The sequence below is a fragment of the Anopheles funestus genome, chromosome 2RL, assembly GCF_943734845.2.
Source record: "Anopheles funestus chromosome 2RL, idAnoFuneDA-416_04, whole genome shotgun sequence".
NCBI classification, from domain to species: domain Eukaryota; kingdom Metazoa; phylum Arthropoda; class Insecta; order Diptera; family Culicidae; genus Anopheles; species Anopheles funestus.
Window position 1 is genome coordinate 74,084,272 of NC_064598.1, and position 15,678 is coordinate 74,099,949.

The 15,678-nt window shown below is 43.5% G+C and overlaps 5 protein-coding genes across 7 annotated transcripts; 4 read left to right on the forward strand and 1 right to left on the reverse strand.

Annotated features, from left to right (window-relative positions):
• The first annotated feature begins 42 nt into the window (after positions 1-42).
• LOC125766616 (intraflagellar transport protein 43 homolog) lies at positions 43-1,126 on the forward strand. The gene is made up of 4 exons (XM_049432810.1): positions 43-392; positions 522-554; positions 625-771; positions 836-1,126. The coding sequence occupies exons 1-4, from the start codon at positions 238-240 to the stop codon at positions 1,059-1,061; spliced, it is 561 nt and encodes a 186-aa protein (XP_049288767.1). The 5' UTR covers positions 43-237; the 3' UTR covers positions 1,062-1,126.
• LOC125766598 (endoplasmic reticulum lectin 1) lies at positions 1,044-3,249 on the reverse strand. Of its 2 annotated transcripts, XM_049432781.1 has the most exons (5): positions 2,984-3,248; positions 2,234-2,923; positions 1,976-2,023; positions 1,615-1,803; positions 1,044-1,540 (listed from the first exon to the last, which is right to left on the reverse strand). In XM_049432781.1, the coding sequence occupies exons 1-5, from the start codon at positions 3,104-3,106 to the stop codon at positions 1,100-1,102; spliced, it is 1,491 nt and encodes a 496-aa protein (XP_049288738.1). In that variant the 5' UTR covers positions 3,107-3,248; the 3' UTR covers positions 1,044-1,099. The 2 variants fall into 2 exon arrangements, with proteins under 2 accessions (XP_049288738.1, XP_049288739.1); XM_049432782.1 differs by lacking the exon at positions 1,976-2,023 and having other exon boundaries at positions 2,984-3,249.
• Positions 3,250-4,541: 1,292 nt separating this feature from the next.
• LOC125766604 (torsin-like protein) lies at positions 4,542-7,805 on the forward strand. Of its 2 annotated transcripts, none has more exons than XM_049432792.1 (7): positions 4,542-4,618; positions 5,996-6,395; positions 6,482-6,602; positions 6,675-6,691; positions 6,759-6,889; positions 6,970-7,418; positions 7,495-7,805. In XM_049432792.1, exons 2-7 carry the CDS (start codon positions 6,179-6,181, stop codon positions 7,625-7,627), a joined length of 1,068 nt encoding a protein of 355 aa, XP_049288749.1. In that variant the 5' UTR covers positions 4,542-4,618; positions 5,996-6,178; the 3' UTR covers positions 7,628-7,805. The 2 variants fall into 2 exon arrangements, with proteins under 2 accessions (XP_049288749.1, XP_049288747.1); XM_049432790.1 differs by having other exon boundaries at positions 4,557-4,763.
• On the forward strand, positions 4,763-6,222 carry LOC125766610 (beta-1,4-galactosyltransferase 7). The gene is made up of 2 exons (XM_049432803.1): positions 4,763-4,873; positions 4,943-6,222. Exons 1-2 carry the CDS (start codon positions 4,771-4,773, stop codon positions 5,785-5,787), a joined length of 948 nt encoding a protein of 315 aa, XP_049288760.1. The 5' UTR covers positions 4,763-4,770; the 3' UTR covers positions 5,788-6,222.
• A 99-nt stretch (positions 7,806-7,904) lies between the features above and the next one.
• On the forward strand, positions 7,905-10,446 carry LOC125766587 (ATPase family protein 2 homolog). The gene is made up of 2 exons (XM_049432742.1): positions 7,905-8,411; positions 8,481-10,446. The coding sequence occupies exons 1-2, from the start codon at positions 8,006-8,008 to the stop codon at positions 10,439-10,441; spliced, it is 2,367 nt and encodes a 788-aa protein (XP_049288699.1). The 5' UTR covers positions 7,905-8,005; the 3' UTR covers positions 10,442-10,446.
• The last annotated feature ends 5,232 nt before the right edge of the window (positions 10,447-15,678 follow it).

Sequence of the window (15,678 nt, forward strand, 5' to 3'; positions counted from 1 at the left end):
CTGAATTCTTTGCGCTCTTGACCACAGGATGAAACATGGTGCGAATATGATCGAGCAGTTTCCTTGACGACGTAAACAAAACACGTACATCGCGCATATCTTCACACCAAATCGTGTACATAAATAATAAATTAAACCCCCGTTTTTTTTCCAAAACCAACCGCGTCACTGGTAATAGTAATTAATGAGCCGTGTGTGTTGCCCATAGAGGGAGACAGGAAAAACATACAATCAACCATGCAGGAAAAAGGTTCTCCATCCACCACCACTGCTGCTGCTGCTGCTGCTACGGGTACTCCGGCGAAGGTAAAAACGGACAGCTGGCTTGAGGAAACATCCATCGGTCGTTCATTGTCAACGCTAACGAGTGGTGCCAGCTCCGGCCACGGGAAGTAAGTTGTACAGTTAATGTAGATTATTGATCAAACGCTGCACAGCCCAACCGTGACCGATTAGTATGTACTTAATGCGCAACGTCTGTGTGTTTCTCTCTTTCTCGATGCTGTGTTCCCCATTTGCAGAAATGCGCGCAAGTTCTCCAACATTTTAGAGATGTGAGTAGTCGAGATAGTGGAGAAGCGAAGGCGTATTTTTAACTGGATTGCAAGGCTGTTTTCTTTTTAGGGAACGATTCAGCAACAGCAATATAGTTTCGATGGACGATACCAGCACAACGGTCGACTATAATCCCGTCGATGATATTCCCGTGTTGCCGGATGCGGACGATATTCACGAAAGCTTGCTGTACAATGAAAGTCCAAATCTGCCAACGTGCGTAACGTCGATATTCGACACATTCGCCCCGTTAATCACTTTTCGGTTCTTTCGATTGCAGTGTAACGACGTACAAAAACCTCAGCTCGGACATATTTGCAAGTGGCAAAGCTTCAGCGCTCGGTAATCTGGACGAAATAGACATCTCCATTCTGACCGAATGTCTCGAAAACGAGGAAGACATCGAAGAGCCGGACGAACCGTGGACCTGGGATCAACTATTTACACAACTGTCGGTTAAAATAAGCACCGAAGCGAAGACACCGGTCTTAGAGTACAGTAACTAATCTCCTATCGGTACATTATTTACTGTTTAGTGATTAAATCAATTATTTACATTAGTAGCACTGTCCACTACGAGTTGCGTTTCTTCCTCGAGTTGCCGCAAATTTTCCGGCAGCAGCATATCATCCGAAGCGAGCGGTAAAATATCACAAATCTTCGAAGATTCCACGTTCAGCACGTACTCGCACGGACGCGGTTCCAGCAGGTACAGTGCGATCACATCCGAGCTACCGGACTGTTCGGTACACTTGAGCTTAACCTCCACGTGCCGCGGTTGGTTCGTTTTGTCACAAACGTCACCACCGGTGTAGAAGTGACTGATTTGGTTCTCGAGTTTACGCTTGTACCGTGCGACAGGATTCTTCTCTAACCATTCGCGATGCTTCTCTACATTAAAGTATCCCAGATAGATAGAGGTATCTTTATGGTACTGCCGGACGTGTTTTCCAAAGCACAGCTCAAACTTCCACCAACCGGAACCCTGGCGATTTTTGGTGATAAATATGGATTAGAATCATTTAGAATGAAATAAAACATCACTGATTCATCACTCACTCCCGGTAAGCAGTATGCTCCATCGAGGAATTCCAGCAGCGAGGTAAGCTCTTTCGACTTCTTCGGTCGTCTGGTCATCGATGACACTGGCGTTTCTCCTTCACTCTCGCCTGTTTCATCTTCCATTGCTTTCCAGTCAAAATTGAACGTTGCATCTTTACGCATTGGATCACCGCGAATGGAACCATCCTGAATTGGGATACAATACAGTGATACAGAGATAGATAAATGAAAAATCGCGAAACTCATGTATAATAGCTTGCAATAAACTGCTCACTGCATAAAGCAAGCACTAAACCATTCGTTCGAACCGCAGTGGTTCACTACTGGCGTGGTGCAAACAATCAAAACGAGAACCAACCTCGCTCATTTCAGGCATTTCATATCCTAACACTTCGCTTATAGTGACCTATAGGGAAAAATAGGACGAAAGAGGGAAAAAACGAAAGAATACGTACAAAAGATAAACGCAAGCGATAAAGAAGGTGCAACAGCAGATCGTAATGGAAGGAATGAATGAAGAAATGAAAACGAACGAAAGCAAGCGAATATGAACAGCCAACAAACAAACACGTAATGATAGCGAGCCAAACATCCTTTCCAAAGCCTTTCGACATACCGACAGTTGCTGATACTTTTGGCGCAACTTGTCCACCTCCTGCTGCAGTATTGCTTTCGGTTTGCGGGGCGATTCACCGAACGGACTGCAGCTAATTTTGTTTTCTTCCGTGTCCTGCGGTTTGTACTTCGGGTGCGTACAAAGGGCTGCCGTCAGTATGATCACCTCATAGTTGCAGGTGGACGTTTCCTTCAGCGAGTACACCTCATTCTTCCCGAACCGGTAACACACGTACAGAACTTTCGTAACACGTGGCTCACCGTTCAGATCGCAAATCGTACCCGAATCCATCTCCAGCTCGAGATACGGCAGATTAAACCCTTCGATCTTTTTATACTTCATCTGCTCCTTATCGGCTTCCGCTTGCGCATATTTAGCTTTTATTGCGTCCGTCTTCTGCTGATCCCATCGACCAAGGAAATATTCCTGCAGCTTGCTCGTCTTCTCGTGGCGCTCCTCATGATACTGCTTGATGTAACTGCCGTGACACACCTCGTACGACCAGTAGCTTTCGATGCGATAGGAACAGGTCGTCGAAACGAACAGTGGTTCAAGCAGCTCTAGCGGGCTGGGCCCATTGTACTCTACATCCCCGTCACTTTCTTTAGACGTAATTGGCGGAATCACACACAAATACTTTTCCTTGTTGGCTGACGTTACGTAGAAGTGTTCCGAGCCTGGAGCTTCAATCTGAGGGAAGAATCACAGAATTAGCAATTATCGTCGGTGGTGTTTGCAGTGTTTACATACGATTACGTCCTCGCTGTTGTGCCACACAAGATTGAACAGCACCGAATCATCGAACCCCTTCAAATCATGTCCTTCAACGGTCCAGAATGTGGCGACTAGTGTGTAAATGAAGAATACCAACATCCTTTACACACGGCGGGCTACGGTGGTTCGTTCTAAACGCTATCGTTATCTTATTTAACCCGCAAGACTAGTATGAAAAGAGGAACAGCTGCGGTCGTGGTAGAAATTGATTGGTGGCCGTTTGTTGTCATTTCGGTTGATATTTTTTTCTAATAGCTGTCATCTAAATGTCAACCTTTAATTTAACCCAGTTGGAAAATTTGCGTAAAATTCCCAACAAGCAGTTCGAGTACTTGTTGAGAGATGCGATTTTGGAGTGGTCGATTTGCGGTTTCGATGCATTTTCTGATCCAAAAGTTTTTGCAGCCACCAGTGTGACCAGAACTACCGATTTATCTGTATTCCTACCGATTTTTGATAAGCCTACCGATTCACAGACAAGCACCCAGAAACTACCGATATTTCAAAAGTCCTACCGAAAATCACAGATTTTTCTTAATATTACTGAAGAAGTCATAAATGTTAAGAATGAATTGAATGAATGAATGAAAAGACCGAGTTTTGGCTCTTTTTGTGCCGCTGAAAACGACAAAATTCACAACAGTTCAACATTTCCATTTTCCCTGCGAAATTTGCTCAGTAAACAATTCACCAATACATAGCCAAGGACGTCTAACTGTCAAAATGAAAATCCAAGATGGCAATGTCAACAAAGCCTATTCCGCGACCTCACTACTCTACAGACTTTGGATCATACCGACAACTACCGAAAATTTTTTTGCTTCCCTACCGATAACGAGGAAAACAATCTGGTCACACTGGCAGCCACAAAGGCATGTATGTTATTGTAGGGTCGAGTATAAGCATGAGAGACTAAAGAGTCAGTTGTGCAGGGTTGGGTATAAGTATGAGAGAATAAAGAGTCAGTTGAATAATAGCTGTCAAGCGAAACAGATGTCCGATCTCGTGTTTTGTTCGTGAAAGAAAAGATCGTGCTTTACAGTCACTACAGTTATCAAATGCATTCAAATTGGGAAATGTGTCTGTAGGTGAATATATCAGCTCAAACGGCATATTTAGTTCAATTCTTTACCGGTTTGTGATTTATGACTGATTCGCATTCAACTCTCTCTCTACTAGAGATACGCCGGTGGATCCATAAGTACAAGTAGGTACAATAGTTGCAATGATTCCGCTAGGTGTAGGCTAGCATTAGCAACTCGAACCCGTAGATGCGACGAGATCGAGTCGGAACTACTGAATCTACTAATATTTTTGATTCGGCTCGAACCCACTGGCCTACGAGTCGGAAACGATTCCGATTGACTCGTATCCGACTCCGGGTCAAGTCATGAAATTAGGCGTATGACTCATCCCTACTCTTTATCCCCTGATTCTTGTAAAATCCAAATTTTTACTACCTTTTTACCTACACGATTTTAATCGAAAAAACTGCTCGAATGGTTCAAAGAGCAGATCGCTATCTGGCTGACTGGGTACGCATTTCATTTTGACAATTGAACCTACAATCACAACAAAGCGGCTTCTCGCAGAAAACAATGCTAGGTTACAGTGCGTAGCTGAGTAGAATTTAATTAAATCTAATTATAGCACTACGTTCTAAAATGTGTACGCAGGGATGACCACTGGCTAATGATCTAATTGCCACGTTGGTTAAGTCAGAGAGCAGCGAACAACGACCGGTGCACGTACAATGGTCAACGATGGTAAACCACATGCGTTCAGTGTTGCTACGCTATGTCGGAATATGCGTGGTGGCTACGTGTTTTATCCTATTGCTTATCAGCGGTTTGCCAAGTGCATTAGGTAAGCCGGAATATTTTTTAACCTCAACGTATTGGATGCTAGCAAACTGGATCTTTTTGCAATTCACAGATACCTGCAAGTGTGAAGATCAGCAGGATCGTGATCTGCAGCACGAGCGGTTCCACAAGAGCTTCCGGTTCGAGCATACTGAACAAAAAAGGCTCGCAATTGTAGTACCCTTTCGAGACCGATTCGATGAGTTGCTACAGTTTGCGCCTCACATAGCAACTTTCCTGAACAAACAAGGCGTTCCATTTCACATTTTCGTCGTGAATCAAAACGATCGGTTCCGGTTCAATCGCGCATCTTTGATAAACGTTGGCTTCCTGCAGGTTCGGGACAGCTACGACTACTTTGCGATGCACGATGTTGATCTGCTTCCGCTGAACGACAATTTGCGTTACGAGTTTCCCGCTCAGGGACCGCTCCACATATCCGGGCCCGAGTTTCACCCGAAGTACCATTATGCGACCTTCATCGGTGGCATACTGTTGCTTCGCATGGAACATTTCGAGCAGCTGAACGGAATGTCGAACCGATACTGGGGCTGGGGTCTGGAGGACGATGAGTTTTACGTGCGCATCCGGGAAGCCGGTCTCGAGGTGACCCGCCCAAAAAACATTACAACCGGCACGAACAACACATTCCTGCATGTGCACGACCGTGTGCACAGGCGGAGAGATACGACGAAATGTTTTAATCAGCGCGAAGTAACGCGAAAGCGCGACCGGGAAACGGGTCTCAGTACGGTGCAATATTCCATCCACAACCGCCGGGAGCTGGTAATCGATGGCGTTCCGGTGACGGTGCTGAATGTTGATCTGTACTGCGACAAGCAGAAAACACCCTGGTGCGAGTGTGAAATCAAACCGGACAATGTGAATCCGAAGATTCCAAAGAAAACATCCTCCTAAAATACTCGCATTAGAACATTACTACTGACTACGTTAGGACGTGTATGCCCCCCGGACCGTGATGCTTTTGCCATATGTCAATTCCATGCCGATCGTTTTCTAAATAAAAAGAAATCAATAATTCCTCATAATAGCACAGACAGCATCCGTAAAGGTTCTGGATATGTAACAAATATGCTTAGAATGTACCTATTTTTTTTTGTTCTAGTGCCGCGTTGTTGAAGCTCACCGTATTGATCACAGCAATAGAATATACGTCAAACGATTTGAAGTGCTTGTTCAGTGTTAGCAACGTGCGTGTGTGCGTATGTATGAAGTAGAATAGCGGATTGGTCATCAGTGAATACGCGATTGTTTACATTATAAACTGTGCGAATCAACATCATTCAACATGAGGCTAGTGAAGTGTTACCACGCACCAGCGATGCTGCTCTGGATGCTGACAGTGAATTTCAGTGTTCAACCCAGCTTAGCTTGGTTCGATATCGGCAAGGTGATAAACGGCGCGTCCGATGTGATTCAGACATCATACAAATATGCGAAAAACAATGGATACTGTGCGTTGACAGAATGTTGTAATGAGGTACACATTCATACCGACATTACAGGTAACTGTTGTGGGTGTGTTTATTCATCCGGGTCATAATGAATAATGTATTGTTTTGTCGGTTTTACATTTTTCTAACCTCCGAAGAGCTACGAGATGCCTTGCAGAAATCCTTATTTGGGCAGCATATCGCAGGCCAGATTATCGTGAATGCCATCGGGGGACACTTTAAAAACATTCACAGTTCCGAAAAGCCTTTGGTGATGAGGTAAGTGTCCCGTGAACATCGCTTCAGTACTTTCGGTTCGATAATATCCGTCAATTGATGTTTGTTTTTCAGTTTACATGGTCTACCAGGTAAGTAGTTGCTTGATAGGGAAGCTTCAACAACACATTACAACGATTCGTTTCACATTTCTCATAGGAACGGGCAAGAATTTTGTTGCCGAGCATGTTTCCAGGGCACTGTACAAAAAAGGCGCAAACAGTAATTTCGTTCATAAATATCTTGGCAGAATAAACTTTCCGCTCGAAAGCGAAGTAGAAAAGTACAAGGTTCGTTAAGCAACAAGGCCGTTTCTTCTCGAAAGCGACTAATCTGACGCATTTTTCTTCTCGTTTGTGTGTTATTCTAGCTAATGTTGGTTGCAGATATAACGACAGCCGTAGCCAAATGTCCCAAATCGTTATTTATATTTGACGAGGTAGAAAAAATGCCACCCGGATTGTTTGATGCGATTGTCACGCTGCTGGACCATCATGCGTACACGAAGCAATTGGATTTCAGGCAGTCAATATTCATCTTTCTCTCGAACGTGGCCGGACCGGAGATAGCGAACAGGCTAAAAAAACTGGTGGACGGTGGCCGTTGGCGTGAGGAAACACAATTGCACGATTTCGAACCGACGTTGGAGATAGCCTCGTACAACTTGGTGGGAGGATTGTACAAAAGCGAACTCATTGAATCCCATGTGGTCGACCATTTCGTGCCATTTCTACCGCTGGAGCTTAGACATGTAGAAGACTGCATCAGAGTCGAGTATAGCAAGTATACCGATGAGAAAATGAGCGATGAAATGCTAAGGTAAGTGTATTTATACCACGCTAATGGTAAAGATGTGGCACCGAAAATGAGAGACTAAATGTTCCTTTATTTTTAGCGCCATTGTCAAAGAAGCGATCACGTTTGATGAAACCGGCCTGTATTCTAACAACGGATGTAAACGAGTCAGCAAAAAGGTGGAAGCATTACATTATGGTCGAATGCGCAAACAAAATAAGCAGGAACTGTAATGGTTTTTCACCGTAATCGGTTTACCGTTTTGCTTTTTTAGTGAAAATTTGGTTTTCATCAACAATGAAAAGTGCGATTCCATAAGTTGTTTGTTTTTGTGAGCCACGTTGCGAAATGAATTGGAAAACGAGCTGTTCATTTTGTTAATAAAATACGCATTTTCACTAGGTATTTTAATATATCGCGCTGCAATCTGATTTCGTGGTGTTATTTAATAAATGTGAGAAAAGTAACAGGGTTAAAATTTTCCACCAACGGTCAAATTAAACCGCACACGAAATGTCAAACGTAATGTCAACAAGATTGTTTACTTTTCAACGCGCACGTTTGCCCGGTTCTTCAGAGGGAACATTTGCTGGTAAACAAATCTAGTGAAAATGCCGCCGAAATCCGCAAGCAAGAAAGAAAAGCCACTGTGGTGGAATTGTGAAAAGTGCCAAACATATTTACAAACCAGCGAACTAGGCAAACACCAAACGGAAGACTGTGCAAACGTAGACAGATTGAACGGGTACGCTGATGCGAACGGAACATACCATACCCTGCGGATTGAGATAAACGAGTTGGGCCCATACGAAGAAGTTAAACTATGTACCGAAAGCGAAAGGTACGGACTTGTTCTATTACCCGACAGTGTGGTAAGGAAGATTGGTCTAATGATGGGAGACTATGTGACGATAAAGTTATCTAAAAAAGTTAATACTACCCCGGTGGGAACAATCGTTCGAACATTGTGGCCTGTTGAGGATCGCCATGGAGCAAAGGTGTGTCTGGGAGCACTAGGTAATGATTTGTAGGATGGCTCGGTTGTGCTACTGTTATCGTTACTTACAATTCATTTATGTTTTCTAGACGAATTTGATGGCGTATCAGCAGGCGAACTAGTTGCTAGTGTAACCCCTATCAACACCCGCCTTGAGGATGCCGATGAAATATTTCTACGATTGGAAGATCCTTCACAAGCGAAACTATTAGAAAAGAATGGAAAGTTTCTGCTAACCAGCCTCAAGCAACAATTGGTAGGATGTGTTCTTCCAAGCAATAATCCACTTTCGTTGACGGTTTGCAACAAACGATTTCGATTCCGTATTGATCATGCTGTTACGCACGGAAACGATCTAGCAGATCAACTCAACAAAATGAGTTTATGCGATCGTATGTTTGTCATTATAAACAGTACAAAATTTACGCTTCTGGATGACACTAAAGCAGCTCAGCATGGCCATCAGCAACGAATGTACAGCTTACTCAACGTCGGCGGTGTAGACGCAACGATAGCTGAACTGAAAGAACTTCTAAATGTGGCGTACGGCATCGATAATGAGCCTGCGAGCAGCAATCCTGAAAATAATGGCACCGTTAGTCGTGGAATACTGCTTTCCGGTGTTTCGGGTGTGGGGAAAACGATGTTAGTGAACGCACTGGCCACACACTATCAGTGTCACGTGGTGAGACTGAACTGCTCGGAGGTATTCAGCAAATTCTACGGAGAATCGGAAGCGAATGTATCACGCCAGTTTGCGGAAGTGTTCGAAGTTCATCCAAAATGCGCGATGGTTATTGTAGAAGAGTTGCACAATTTATGCCCGAAGAGTACGGCCACAGATATTGTGAAGCGCATTTCGCAACACTTTCTTAATCTGCTCGACAGCCTGCACGGTGACGTACGTGGCAATCGTACGGTCGTGATAGGTACGACGGATAACGTGGACAATGTTAATCCTTTGTTGCGTCGTGGTGGCCGAATGGATTACGAGTTCGAGCTACCAGTTCCGGATGCAATCGCTCGGGAAGCTATTTTGCAGCGAATACTGAATCGGTACGGTCAAACATTGCCTGTTGAGGATGTACGGGCAGTTGCACGTATTACGCACGGTTACGTTGGTGCTGATCTGGAGAATTTAGTTTCGAAATCGGCATCCTCCTCCAAGACGATCGATGGTGACTCACTAATGGCAGCCCTGCAGCACGTAAAGGCAAGCGCAATGCGAGAAATTATGATCGAATGCCCGAATGTTCGCTGGACTGATATCGGTGGCCAGGACGAACTGAAGCTGACACTGCGACAAATCATCGACTGGCCGATCCACCATCCGGAAGTGTTCGAGCGGCTTGGCATCAAGCCACCGCGCGGTTTACTAATGTTCGGTCCGCCCGGCTGCTCCAAAACGATGATCGCGAAAGCAATCGCCACCGAAAGCCGGCTAAACTTCCTCTCAATAAAGGGTTCGGAACTGTTCTCCATGTGGGTCGGTGAATCGGAACGTGCGGTAAGGGATTTGTTTCGGCGAGCGCGACAAGTGGCACCGTCGATCATATTTTTTGACGAAATCGATGCCATCGGAGGCGAACGATCGGCCGAATCGGGCAGTTCGGTGAAGGAGCGCGTACTGGCACAACTGCTAACCGAAATGGATGGCGTCAGTGTGCTGAAAGATGTCCGCATCGTGGCCGCTACCAATCGACCGGATCTAATTGATCGTGCACTAATGCGTCCGGGCCGTTTGGATCGAATCGTGTACGTTCGGTTGCCGGACAATGCGGCCAGGGAGGAAATATTCCGCATAAAGCTTAAAAGCATTCCCACTGCGGCGAATGTGGATATTGCGGAGCTGGTACGCCGAACGGCCGGTTGTTCCGGTTCGGAAATCGAAGCCATCTGCCAGGAGGCTGCACTGAAGGGTTTGGAAAGTTCGTTCGATGTGCAACAAATCGAATGGGTGCACTTTGAGCACGCGCTCGCACTGGTACGACCACGCACAAGCCCGGACCTGTTGCGCTTGTACGATGAATATTTAAAGCAACATCAATAATAAATGCCCTACGAAAACGATTGCAATAGATCATTTTGTGCGCCCTGCGTGGCATGAATGAATTGTGATATATTACTGTATGCAGTGCAGCGGGGAATTTGTGGCAAGAATGAAAGGAAGAAAGAACGTTTTAGCACCTTCTGCCGGCAAACGCATCAGTTGAACAAATAGACGCTTAAAAGGATCGAATGAAAATGTTTCAACCACCGTAATTGAGGTAACAAGTTTTTCTTTCTGTTTTAAATAAAAAAAAATATGCTGCTCGTTGCATTCACATTGTGCCGTCCGCTACCGGACACAGCGTGATTTCAATTATCGAAAAAACACTAAAACCGGTGGCTCATTTCCAGCGTGACCACATTCTGTAACCAGTCATCTCTCCCCCCCCCCCCCAAAAAAAAGCTGTTGGCCCAATTTTGTAGCCAAAGTGTAGCGCTTGCGAGAGTGATTAGTGTGGCCAATGTATAACAACTGAGCCAACATTCCATAAACCTGTCAAATAACTCAAACTTTTAATTACATCCAAATAACTCACCCGCCCCTTTGGAATGGAACGGAAAAACAAGTGGAACAATTGGACGGGTGCTATGGGCGACGAGATTTTCATTTGAAAACTGTTGCTGATGCACTTCGTAATTGAAGTGCATCTCGTGTGTGGGGGGTAGTGGTGGTGAAAAGAGCGTTCCACAAGGGTAACAAATTGGAGAACCCCGAGAACAGTGGGGAGCGCTCATTATTAGCTCATTGTCAAGAGTTTTCTTCACATTTTCGGACTCTCAGCACACACACACGCACGCCTTCTTGGCAGACAGCCACCGTCGTCCGGCGGGAATCCCGTCACGGAAGTGAAGCTTACTTTAATAAACCGCGCTGGATCGTCGGCACGATGATGATTCGTTGCGCTTTGAACATGCATCGTTCGTTGCATAATACTGGGCACGGAAGGGGAAGAGGTAAGGACGAAGGGTTTGGGTGATCCTCAGGGTGGTAATAATTTTACAAAATGTGTTATTATTATTACTCTCCTTCTTTTTCTCAATCCTACGTCGGTGGGATTGTTGTGAATTTTGTAACATTGCTGGCGTAGTCAGTGGAACGTTCCGTTTGACCATGGCAACGAACTCGTCCGATGCACTTGATGCGTGGCAAACATGATGATTCGGATTTGCCGCTACTGGAAATAAGTCCAGTTAAAGTCATTCATGTGCGAGTACAGAACTAATTGCAACAGAAATCGGTTTGCCTTTTTTACATTTCCGTAAGTTATTTGGGGAACTATGGAAAAGGCGAAAGGAGTGAATTTAACACGTTCAACGCCGTGTCACTCAGTTCTTCGGGTGACAACAATTGTTCTATTTTCAACTGATATATTAACTAAAATATTTTGCGTTAATTCTTATGTTCTAATTATTTAGAAACCACAGGGGAAAAAAGATATAACTTCAAAATAACAATGTGATAAGTGTTGAATTTTATTAGCAACTGGTTAGCTAAAACAATAAAAGGTTCTCCTCATAACTAGAAGAGTATGAATGAAATAAGAATATGAAGTAAGAACGCATTCACAGGAAAAGAATTATGAAAAAGGCAAATTTATAAAGAAATCTTATATGCATATACATGAATCACGAATGCGTTGTTCAACGTTTGACCTATGTGGCCTTTGGATTTCGATTTCTTGCACTTCAACATTCTAATCATTGTTATGAATTAACGTATTTCCCATTGATTGGGGTTTTTCGAGTGTGTTGGCACTCTGATTACAGAACAAAACAGAACAATCAGATAACATCACCGTTTCATTAAAAATGTTTTGGAAAAAAATTCTCCTTTTTACTTCGCGTTTTGAACCCATATTGGACGAGTTATTTGCGAAGCGCAATACCGTGTTAGCTATTCGATCGAATCGACTATATTATCGAATATAGAGATATAAGAATACCGGCAGAAAGGAATTCAAAATTGATATGATTATTAAAAGATAAGAAATGTTTAAATTAGATATAAATAAAAATTGTTCATTAAGTTAACCAGTTTGGAGGTGCTCTTGGAGGACTCTTGAGGAGGTAGAATAAATTTATATATTGGATCATTTTTCAAATTAGATCGTCAGCCTGTCATGAGAATGACACCGGGTATCTTTATACTCATGAAGACTTTTATTTGAATTCAATTTTACCACATTCAATAGTGTCTTGTTACACGATCCCGTAAATGTGAAGTGCAACCCCAATACAAAGCTCTTTTTTCTTTCTTCCTCCATTCCTCTCACCTCCTTCCCTCACCCAGAAAGAGGGAAATTAATGAAAGCATACTTGAAGCATGTTTTTAAGGGGAGCATTTTGGAATGAACGCATCAACACATAATGTACACTTTCACAGAGAACCGCCTGGAATGTGGAATGGTTTTGATTTTTGGAATATTTTCTTTTCTTTTGTTTCTTTCGCTGGTTTCTTCCTCTTCGTACAAGATGTTCTCCATATGCTAATGCGGATCATCGTTCGAATCAATCGTTTTGCTTCGTGTTACAAACCTGAGCATATGCAAATACTGCTGCACCCATCGTGTTGTGTAATTGTGTGTATTTAAGGATATAAGTTTCACTGTTTACACTACGCTTGATGCCTTGAAGGGTCTCTATTCCATTCGTTGAACAGCAGCACAGTGCTTCCATCGCTCGATATTGCATTAGTGAATTATTCCCGATCGCTGGCACGCGTGTCAATCACCAAACAATGACGTTTCCTCATAACTCGCGCCATCATATTGCACATGCGCCTACTGTTGTTGTTTTTGTCTACATGCGTGTGTGTGTGTGTGACTAATAAACGCATTGTCTGTGAATTCACAGGAAACTATTTTTATGATCCATCTTCTTACGATCACGATCACATGCTGGAGCGGAGGATGCGCTTCTTCGCAAAAGAGCTGCTAATGGATCGATCATAATTTTTAAATCATGATCAGCCCTGACCTGTTGAGCCACCATGCTTCACCAAAAATTCTTCATTCTTCACAGCTTTTTAAACATTTATTGGAAGGAGGAAGGGAACAATTTATTACCGGGCGAGGGTGTAGTAGGGCACCCATTTATAACAGGGGGTGTGTTTTATTTATCTTTTAGCTTCTCGGCTAGAGGGAAAGGCAGCAATTAAAAAGCAGTTAAAGTGCAGAACTACGGAGGATGGTAAATCTTAACCCATTTAGAAAAACGAATGCAGTGTTCTTGCTTGCACAAAAGTATCAGCTTTCAGTAATTGGTGTGCCTTGGAAAAACGTGCTCATGTGGTGTCCCTTTTAGAACTAAAGAAGAAGAAAATAAAACAAAAACAGGGAATGCATAAAATTTTACGTTTGTATGCATTTTTGGGTTTCTGTATGGAGTTTTGGTAGTATGCAAAACATATTTCGAAAAAATTCTTCTGTCGTTGTCCAACATCGGGTAATAAAGGATTCGTCACGGACTTAACGAACAAGTCACCTTCTAGAATGCATTCTCGGTATTAAAGCCGGTATAAGTGTTGCAACTTGCAGGGAGGTTGAATGTTTCTTATTTTTTATTGTAGCTGCAGCATTACAAGTTTCCAAGCGGAAACCAAGAGGAAACGGGCAGTCAGCAGCATCAGCTCGTCATAAAACCGTTTAAGGATGGCAACAATTCTACCAGTAGTAGGAGCATCGTCTCGTTGCTATGGTGATACGGATTAACCAAAGAGCTGAAATGAGACTGAGAGAGAGAGAGAGAGGAAGAAGAGCAAAAAAGAAAAAAAAACAGTGAGGTCATAAATTTCGTGCATTCAATGTTATGCATTTCCTCATTCCATTGATGACCGGTTGCTATGGTTTTTCCGCGTACGTTTCCTTGCGGGCACAAAAACGACTTGGGTGTGTGCTTTTTTTAATATTCCATTTTTAAGGACTAAACAGAACCGTTCGCCAAAAAATAAAAAGGCAAACATGTTTAAAGAACGCTGCTAAAGTGCATGAAGAAGGGTCCATAGGGGAAAAAAATGCATTTTTTAACCCGAGTTAGTTTGCACAGGCTTGCAGTATTCGGGCAAATTCCTCCTCTTATGCACTCAAAGTCGTTTTGTACCTCCAACCACCCTCTACCGAAACTTCACCCAAAACTGCAGCAATAGTGCAAAATGCAACGTCCGAAAACAGAGAAGAGCTTCGGGGGGAGTTTTTTTTTTTTGTTGGTATTTCGCACCAACCCTCGTACTACTACGATTGTTGTCATTGGAGAATTTATTCTCGTCACGAAATACTGCTGCTGCTGTTGCTGCTCTTCTGCCACGGTGTGGCCGGGTCATTCGAGCCCTTTTTTCCGAATGGCATAGAGTTCGTGTTGGGTGTTGCGACGACACGATGGCAACTTTATGACATCCGCGTTGGGTCGTTTTAGTTTCGGTGGACATAGGATCAGCATATAGCATATAAGAAGAAGAAAAAACACGACACGTAGAATAAGAACATTCCAATAATGACACTGCAAAACCCTTCTACTACGGATGACACACCGTAGTGCTCATCGGTGCAGTTAAAATGCATCGGTCCTAGCGTAGTGGTTTGCGTATCAGTATGGAACGCTTTTTGCTGCCCGAAGGAAATGGGGATCATTCCGATTTAACGATGAAATCGCATATCGCGCTGATCAATTGTCGTTTTGGAAGTTGTTAAAGTTGTGTCCACTCTTAGAAGCTCTTTGTTAGGTCGTTTATTGGGATATTGGTATGTGAATCGTAATGTGCATGTTTTATGGCGCTTCCATCCGTTTGCAATATTAATTGAGACACGATGTTATGTACCATTTTACTGTTCACTAGCGAGAGTATCATTGAAGTAATTTCTACAAACTCTAGTTCCCACTATTTTCTATCACCCACCATCGATATCCTCCACGAATTACGAAGCATGATACTGGAAGGACATCGTGAAAGGATTTTATCTAGAAAATAGAAAAAAAAGTATGCAACTTTAACCGTTTCGTGTCGGTTATACATACAACCGGTAACGACACTGCTGAAACGATCAACCCGGTTGATGCTAAAACCGTAGCTTCGCTTTCACTTCTCATAAATAATCCTTCTACCCATCGGTTTATAATACACCGGTGGTTCTGGGCTGGTCTGGGCAGTGTTCTTTGCTTCACACTGTCCGAAAAAGGACAACGAAACGGTTGGACAGTGTACTGCATCGTAAAGAAAGGTTGAATCACACACGCGACCACGCG

Bases quoted from the DNA above. Each gene is read 5' to 3' on its own strand.
- LOC125766616 (XM_049432810.1), top strand. From the start codon at position 238: ATGCAGGAAAAAGGTTCTCCATCCACCACCACTGCTGCTGCTGCTGCT. The intron at 555-624 runs GTGAGTAGTCGA...TTTTCTTTTTAG, and splicing joins TTCTCCAACATTTTAGAGAT to GGAACGATTCAGCAACAGCA. The intron at 772-835 runs GTGCGTAACGTC...TTTCGATTGCAG, and splicing joins GAAAGTCCAAATCTGCCAAC to TGTAACGACGTACAAAAACC.
- LOC125766598 (XM_049432781.1), bottom strand. From the start codon at position 3,106: ATGTTGGTATTCTTCATTTACACACTAGTCGCCACATTCTGGACCGTT. The intron at 2,024-2,233 runs GTATGTCGAAAG...TTTTCCCTATAG, and splicing joins AAAAGTATCAGCAACTGTCG to GTCACTATAAGCGAAGTGTT. The intron at 1,541-1,614 runs GTGAGTGATGAA...AAAAATCGCCAG, and splicing joins GAGCATACTGCTTACCGGGA to GGTTCCGGTTGGTGGAAGTT.
- LOC125766610 (XM_049432803.1), top strand. From the start codon at position 4,771: ATGGTAAACCACATGCGTTCAGTGTTGCTACGCTATGTCGGAATATGC. The intron at 4,874-4,942 runs GTAAGCCGGAAT...TGCAATTCACAG, and splicing joins CGGTTTGCCAAGTGCATTAG to ATACCTGCAAGTGTGAAGAT.
- LOC125766604 (XM_049432792.1), top strand. From the start codon at position 6,179: ATGAGGCTAGTGAAGTGTTACCACGCACCAGCGATGCTGCTCTGGATG. The intron at 6,396-6,481 runs GTAACTGTTGTG...TAACCTCCGAAG, and splicing joins CATTCATACCGACATTACAG to AGCTACGAGATGCCTTGCAG. The intron at 7,419-7,494 runs GTAAGTGTATTT...CTTTATTTTTAG, and splicing joins ATGAGCGATGAAATGCTAAG to CGCCATTGTCAAAGAAGCGA.
- LOC125766587 (XM_049432742.1), top strand. From the start codon at position 8,006: ATGCCGCCGAAATCCGCAAGCAAGAAAGAAAAGCCACTGTGGTGGAAT. The intron at 8,412-8,480 runs GTAATGATTTGT...TATGTTTTCTAG, and splicing joins GGTGTGTCTGGGAGCACTAG to ACGAATTTGATGGCGTATCA.